The sequence below is a fragment of the Labrus mixtus genome, chromosome 1 (genome assembly GCF_963584025.1).
Source record: "Labrus mixtus chromosome 1, fLabMix1.1, whole genome shotgun sequence".
Taxonomy (NCBI): Eukaryota; Metazoa; Chordata; class Actinopteri; order Labriformes; family Labridae; genus Labrus; species Labrus mixtus.
In genome coordinates, this window is record NC_083612.1 from 24,504,137 (window position 1) to 24,512,551 (window position 8,415).

Genomic DNA, 8,415 nt, shown 5'->3' on the forward strand with positions numbered 1-8,415 from the left:
GAATGTAGATATCACAACATTTTACCCTACCTGTGCACGATTATTGCATGATATGGACAAAAGAGTCTTTACAGTATAAACTAATAAAAACAGGACAAAAGCAGCATGGTATTAGGCCACCACTGCCTCACATTGATATCTACAGCTCAAGTTTATTGTTGTAGCATTCAAACATAATAACAGACATTAGTATATTTTGTAAACATGTAAGTAGCTTTTAGATAAAAAAAAAAAAAAAAACATTTTCATGCAAGGGGCCGTACAGATCTGTACAATAAACCAAATGCACTATTGAGCTGCAGAGATATATTTGTTTCTGCTTTTGTTTTTGAACTAATCATGTGTCCACCAGAGGGCAGCAACAGTTAAAGAACAAAATCCTTATTGGTTTTCTTTCCCTTTGAAAGTCAGTCTTTCATTTAATGTAGTTTTATAAATACCTGCTCTATGATTCAAATGACTGAGAGATGCATGATTACATAAAAATGTACAATAATAATGACAGAGTTTTAAGAAAGTTCCAGAGGCTGATATAATTATGATTCACATTGTTTTTAAATGCAGGTGTCACAGGCAATAACAATTGCATGTTTATACCCACAAGTATATTTAATTTTTCAACTAACTTAATGTCTTATAAATACAGTGTTCTCCCATTTTCCGTAAGTGTTTTTAAAAAGAATGCTGAGGACATTTTGGTCTCCAAACTTCTCATTTCTCGCGCCCTGGATTCTGGCAGCCCTGTAGTCAGTGTTCATTATCTGCTCTTACAGCTTTGACTTCAGCACAGCAATTACATCCTCAGCTGCACTGATTAATCCAACATGGAGGCATTTCACAAAATGGTTTTGAAAAGACATTTCCAGACACTTACCAGGGAGTAGCTGTGGCACAGCTTGTTTATGCAGATAGACCACAGCCAGTCATATTGCAATGAGTTGTTTTCAATGGCTGCTTAAGTGTTCTCTTAACCTCTAGTGTACACTGTGCACAAAACAATAGACTGTTAGGAAAGTGATTAATTTCATCTGTTTTTACTCCTGACTTAAAATGAAGGTCTGCTGATGTCATATTTGGGTAATGCACGTTTTCTTTTGTTCAACATTTTTCCTCTTCAGCCGTCCATTATTAAGTCCCCACTGCTCTCTGCTCAACTGCTTAACCTTCCATTCTCTGGACAATCACATCATCAATCACTGTCCCTTTACTTGACAAGGCGGACAAAGAAAGTGTATGAGTGAGAAAAACCTTTGGCCTGTCTCGACAAGCAAGAGGAATGTCGACTTCAGAGGGCTAACACAGGCAGAAAACATAGGCCCAGTAAATATTCAATTTAAAGGATTCCCAGATAAGACGAGTTGAAAAATTGAGGCAGCACCCATTTTTCTAGATAAGAGAAGACGGAGCCATCTGGAGGCTGGGAGATAGCGAACTCCCACACCATCCCAGAGACCTCACTCTCATCTGCTGCAGCGGCGGAGAGGGGAAAATAGAGTGCCAGCACTTTCATTATTTTCACTTCAAAGTCAATTTATTCACATTCAGTGCATGTAGTTATTGGCTTTGGTAAACAAAAGATTAGCCTATTGTCTGCCATAACAGAGAATTGGTCAGTCTTCACAGAATGTCACCCTTTTTTTAATGATTTTATGACTATCTGGAAAGATATTAGTGAGTATTAGTTCAGTAAAAAATATGCTTTTGTAAATTCTTATTTTGAAGAAACATTTGTTGAAATTTTTTTTTCAACTTTTTGAAGAATTCAGTTAGATGTCTCTCACCGTGGGGCTGCACAATATAACATAAAGTCATTGTTAACACAATCTTAGGGTTCACAATGAACAGATTGCAAAAGTCCGAGGTTATATCAATACATAAAAAAAATGTATTTTACCAAGCCATGCTTTCTCACCCAGCATGCATACATTTTACTTATTGGATAGAGGCCTTGGTATAATGGCTTAGCTTCCAAATTATTTAGATGCAGTCAGACTTATTGGTGTCAAGTTAGCGGTGTACATTAAAAATGTTTTCATATTGGATTCAGGAGTGACATGATTTAAACACAGGTATCGTGTAAAACATGAAGAAGAACAGTAGACACCCATAGTTTAGTTCAAGCTAAATATGCACTCCTTTATATTCTTTATTTATTGCACTTATATCTTTATCACAATATTGAACACTGTAATCATATCTTTGAAGATCAAAGTTATAGTTACCTTAGGAAATGAGAGTTGGTTTGGGGTGTAAATAATCCCTGTTTACCTGTTTTCCTTAACAGCTGTTCCATAGAAGAGCAGTTGCTTCAAGGAGTCTCTGCGCCTGTTTATATACGTATATCCATACATTACATTAGGAAGCTAACCAAACACTAACAGTGGGTTTTTTTGGGCCTCTATCTCCTCTAAATCCACTTTGGCTGCATCTTTGAAAACAAATGTGTTTGGCAAAATTGACTCTGAGCTTGTGAATAACCTTGTCCACACTCTTATAATGCACTCTGTTGACTCCTCCACCATGCTTTTTCTTGCCAGCCACATTGGATTTAGCTCGGGGATAATTCTTTTGTCAGTATGTTTTATCTGTTCTCTCACTCAGGTATGCTATGCTGTTATCCCTAATTACCTCTGCTGCATTTTCCACTTGGCCCAGAATTCTTAATGCTTGATAACAGATACAGGTCGATTTGAAATTTACTTACAGCCGCATTATCTGTTTGACCTGCATCGCCGACCGCCTGTCCTAGGCTCTTGGGTTGAAAATTGTTAACTCTGTGATAACAGCCAGACAAAGTGATAACCTTCCTGCAGTCTTGAGGACGCGCAGTTTGCTACATACGTTCTGTATTGCAGTCGCAGCATTTCTTATTCAACCTTGGATGCTCTGCTGTGCTCTGATTCATTTAATGGGATCGAGAGGGAGGTTAATCACTATGTTCACCATAGACTGTTAAAGTGCAAGCTGACCACTGTATGAAGGCTCACGATTTGTAATTCATTGAAAACTATATTTAAACATTATCCCATAGGGGTTAACTCTTCTTTTTTCCCTCTGTTTTAAGCTGTAACAGAATTGTCTCCCCAGAGAGGAGTCACTTTGATTAATTTACTTCACGAGGCTGACATCTGCGTTTGCAGATTTTCATTAAGATCAAAAGTAAAAGCTTCAGACAAGACTCCCCTTGTCTAAGTTATTATCCCCAAAAGACATGGTCGATTAAGAGGAAAGAGTTTTTAACTTCTTCCTATCCCTTTTGAACATGAACTATATTATTTGAGTTATTTATTTGTTGCTATGGATCCTGAGGATTCAGTTTGTTTTTTTGTTTTGTTTTTTTTCCTTTTTATTTTGTGTTTGTATTTTCTTAACATATTCAATAAATAGACTAAAAAATAAAAAAAGAGGAAAGAGTTCTTACACATTAATAAAAAAAATTAAAAAAGTTTTCTCTGTCGATCTTGATTGGGGCAACTTTTTAAGAAACATCATACATCTTGAATCCGTTAAATTCAATTTGGATACCCTCCCTGCACTTTTTCTTTCTTTCTTCCACTTTGTTATTCTGGTTGGAGTTGAACTCTGTTCCATTTGCTTAAGATGTCTGCGGCAGTTAAGCTTCTGCAATTACTCAAATGTACCTCTTTTGTGCGAAATGGTATCTAAATGGTGTGAAAAACACAGACAATCAATGCACAACAAATGAGAAAAATCTCTGCAGCCGTTTTATAAAGTATTTCAGTCAAACCAAAATGCATGTTGTTTCTGTGGAAACGTGCCACTTTTCAGAGCGAATAGTTCACACATGATTTTGAAGGAGAAAGGAGAGACCGTATAGGAAAAGACTTAAAGTGAACTGTACAATATAAATGGTGGGTGGATCGGCTTATTGACTGAAAGGAGAGAGTAGCGTGTGATTCCTAGGTTTTTATATTTTGCAGGAACATTGTAGTGTGAAGCTGTGTCAAGCCTAGTTTTAATCCTTTTCTCCACTGTGTTGTGTGATGTTATGCTGTTATCTTAATGATAATCTGTGCTTGTATTTCTGCCCCAGGCATATCTGTCAGACTGGGTTGGTTTAGGAGGCTGTGCCTTATCAACAGCTTTGTCATTAAATCAGCTTTTTCTACAGACAAATTTCACTGCGGTTATTCTTATCAAAAGATGAGCACACTGATTTGCTCTTCAATCAGAGCTTTGCAAATTCACCGGTGTGAGTAAGAAAGATGAAGTACAAAACAGCATTTCCAAGGGGGAAAAAAACAAGTTTATTAATTTTTTCATGATGAATCAAATAAAATTGGTATGTTTTCCATTTGTCATACCTTTAATGGCTTCAACCTTTTTTTTTTTTGTCCTTAGTTCTACTTTATGTATTTTTAGAAGCTACACTGTAGATTAGAACATGTTGGAATAGAGATGATTGTAACATGATGCCAGTAAATTATTTTGTCCACAGGCTGCCGACATTTCACTGGGACCTGTGCTATTCATGGCTTTTTCTTTTTGTCCGTGTTTCAGATGTTATAGCACTGTGGTAAACATCGTCACGGTTCTGTGGAAGTGGGCGGCCATGTTGGACGTGCAGACAAACACATCCCTTAAATGCTGTATGTACAGAGGCAAGCTTTACAGGTCCCAGTCAAACTGACCTCTGGAGGCTGGAGTTGGTACTCAGTTCTTGTGACAAAGCGCTGTTCTGTCTGAGTGAGTGTTCTGATTGTCTCAGCATTGTGCTTGAGTGGAGGGCAGCGCCAAATGAACTCCTCTGATTCAATCCTCTCCACTGTTTGATACCGGTTCAGCCAGTCAGTGAGGAGGGACGACAGAGACTCCTTCCCCCAAATACACTCTCTTACACTGAGGGAAACTGCTGTATGGCAAAGGTCCATGAGGTCGCTTGCAGGCTGACTGCAAGACACCAGTTTCCACCCCCTCTCTTTCCTCCCACAATGCACTGAGAGTCTCTGGGGGCTGGTAGCCTGGTTCCTGGGGATCCAGCGGGTCTTTGGAAAGGAGGATGCTGATGGAGGGAACAGTCCTGTGCACCGTCATCTCAGACGTTCCTCCCTCAGAACTCTCCCACACCTCTTTCACCACCTTGTACCGTAGCTTTGTGAGCTGGTGCAGTGAGCCCACTTTTCTTTTCATGATCTCAGCACAGGTGATGGTCTTTGTGACAGCACGACCTGACCCAGTGAAGACCACTTGTCTGAGCCCATCGCCGCTCATAACTCCCCCACCTACGCCCTTCTCTCCCTGCATCCGCGCCATTGCAAATCCCATTAAGTTGCGGATCTTACTTCCCTCCTTCACGCGCATCTCCAGCACCCCTGAGGCCAGTCCCGGAAAGGGACACGGGCTGTCCTCCTCGGTCCGGCAGACTTTCTTGAACCCTTCCTGCCCTAGTTTGATAGGCGGAGGGACTTGCACTTGCGTTGGCTTCAGCAGGTTGGAGCCATTGTTTACCACCGTTGGCTGGCCTGCATTGCAGTGAGTTTGATCCTGGTAGACTGAGCAGTTCCCAGAGGTTACCCCATTCTCAATCTGGATTGGTCGGTTCACCTCTAGTCCTGGGTGGGGCCTGACAGCATCTCTGATAAGATAGTGGCTCTGGCCGCTGACCACTCCACACCCTGTGAACATTTCTTCTGTCCTCAATTCTCCAATTAAGTGTTAGTCAGACACTTTCCACACGTGAAAAAAAAAAAAAGCGTAGCATTATTTTCTCATGTATGTGGCAGTCTCTCCCTCCAGTCAGCAGCTGTAAAGTTTCAAGTCTTCATATAAGAAATAGTACCCGCTTCCCAAGAGCACTATCGCTGAAGTCTTTAATACGCGCTCTCAGAAAGAGCTGCAGAAATAAGATAAACGCCTTGCTGGTGAATTAAGAGCACTGCGGGGACCATACAAGTTGTTCTTTGTAGCCTCCCAATTTCATAATACAAATAACTATTTGGAAAGTGCTTTGGAGATTCATAAGAGTAAAAAAAAAAAACTCATCTAAATGATTCTTTTCTTCATTTCTATGTATTTGCTATGGTGCTTTTATCCGTAATAGCTGCTGCAAAAGATATAGAGGAATTAGTTTCTTCTTAAACAAAACTTTTCTAAAGAGAAAGTTAAAGCTCGTAATAAGACTCCACCTTTTTGATAGAGATCCAATCCAGCGTTGTTCGGTGTGATCTGCTGATCATGTCGCTTTCAACTCAGAATTGACCTCCTGGGTTGTCCATATGTTAAGTTCAACCTCCTGGATGTTTGATGTTTTACTCCAGCTTGAGTGAGTCTGTTCCTCCTCTCCTTGAGGTCCTCCGGGCATCCAAAGTAGTTGAGGCCAGGTCTGCGTGGAGGTCTGCACCCAGGGTGTCCTCCCTGGAGCTCTGCCCTGTCTCCTGTGATGCTCTGGGAAGTCTATTCTATTCTCCACAAAGAGACATAAGGGACAGGAGCTGCCTCACAAATGCTCACAGGAGGAGTGTCTGTATGGTTGAGGGGGAGCATGAGGGAAAGTTGAGACAGCCCTCTTAAAGGCGCAGGTCTTTTCATCTTTTAGATGAACACCCTCCCCTCCGCAAGTGAAGCCTGCCATCTGAGGGGGAAAAAAAAGAGAAGGGAAAGGCTACTGTGTTCCTTTAAAACGTAGAGCACAGATCCCCGGCAACTTTGTCAATCTCTTTAGAGGACGTTCCAGTGTTCAATGTACATGACTGATTAAACTGGAGTTCTGAAATAGAGACTCAGTCAACCTTTAAAAATGCATTTTCAGCTACGAAACAATGAATTAAATTAGCTCGGTTATAATTGAAAACATCCTTCAAACAGCCACTGAAAGTCAGCAGCATTAAATTGCACTGTACTTAGCCTTTATCCTATTAGATGTTTGTGACCATTACCATTTACATAATATAGCATTAATAGCTTCATTGTTGAGGCAATCAAGTGGCATGGTAAAAATGCCTGTCTCTTATCGCTTGGATTGTTATATTGTTACAAAACTGGAGAGCTCTTGTGATCAAGGACACAGGGACCACAAAAAGCATAGAGGCATGACTCCCATGTTCAGGGTGCTGTATTAATACTGACTGTCTTCATTAGGCTGGCAGATCTGTGCAGGTGAGGAGACGCGGCTGTCAGCTGGGGTAATAAGTATCTTAATGGGCCTTCCATCACCAGTGGAGGGCGCTGGCTCGCTCCTGTCTGCACAGAGTTGGGGCTCAGACAGCTGTAGCATCGCCCTGCTCGGCCCAGTCTCCCGGTCGACAGGTGGATTTGTTTTTGTGTGTGACTGACAGATGGGAGAATAGGTAAAGACAGCCCACTGAGGCTGAACCTATGAGGCCAAGACAGAGAGAGGCAGGCTAGTCCTAACTACTCTCTGCTCAGTATCCCATGATGCACCGTGGTATACAGACTGCACAAACTCTCTGTGGCTCAGCTCAGTCCGTACTGTGAGGCTAATTCACTGTGGCATGTGTATTATATTGGATCCCTATGGTAATCAAGGAAAAAATAAGGAAACCCCCCACAGCTCGAGCTTCAACTGGCAAAGTGAAAACTGGATTTGAGTGTCTTTTATTAGCAGAGTTTGAATGGAAACCTTCAATAGTTTGATCTGATGCATGGAATGATTTCTTTTTTGATTATTTTTTACTTCCTATGCATGGAGTGGTGGAGCTATTTATCTCTACAGGAACCGTCCCTGACTCTTCACCAGACATTGTAATAAATGTCTTTCTTTCTCTTGCCTTTTTTTGTGAGCTGAGAAATAAGCAGAAGAGACGAAAGGACAGGAGGAGGGAGGGTCTGTGGCGCTCACCAACCAAACTGATCATTCTGTTGTTTGGGAGAAATTACCCTCATCAGTCATACAGAGATGCACAGCTGCCTAAGGGGATCTGGTAATGTTACTGCATAATAAACTGTGTTGTGTGTGTGTGTGTGTGTGTGTGTGTGTGTGTGCACGCATTTGTGTGCATTCAGAGTTAGAGCAAGTCAAAGAAATGCAAAAGGGCATGGGGGGGGGGGGGTAAAATAAAATAAGATTTTTGCACCGAGAGGTTAAATTGTTGATAAAAGCAGCCCTGCAATCATTCCTCCTTACTTCATGATGTTGGCACTTAATTTATTGCTTCTCAGTTTAACTTTGGGGACCAGTTTGCTTGCAGGAATGTGATAGATTAAGCAATTCAGCCGGTGAGTAAAAACACAGGGTTGTGAAAAAGGTGTCCTCGCACGTATATTTACTACTTTTTGAGTCTCCATTAAAAACAAAACTATTCTTGAGGCTAAATAATACCATCAGTGTTTTGCAGAAGTGCTGTGTGCAAGCCATTATATAGCTCTTTTTGCTTTTTTCCTTTTAAGTGGCTTCATTTAATGATGGGTAGAGGCGTGGGGGCTCATTCTTGGTCA

At 41.0% G+C, this 8,415-nt stretch overlaps 1 protein-coding gene across 1 annotated transcript; it reads right to left on the minus strand.

Annotated features, from left to right (window-relative positions):
- Positions 1–435: 435 nt before the first annotated feature.
- LOC132974910 (uncharacterized) lies at positions 436–6,493 on the minus strand. Its single transcript, XM_061039264.1, has one exon. It carries the CDS (start codon positions 5,644–5,646, stop codon positions 4,810–4,812), a length of 837 nt encoding a protein of 278 aa, XP_060895247.1. The 5' UTR covers positions 5,647–6,493; the 3' UTR covers positions 436–4,809.
- Between the last annotated feature and the right edge of the window lie 1,922 nt (positions 6,494–8,415).

Coding starts and splice junctions, on each gene's coding strand:
- LOC132974910 (XM_061039264.1), bottom strand. CDS start 5,646: ATGTTCACAGGGTGTGGAGTGGTCAGCGGCCAGAGCCACTATCTTATC.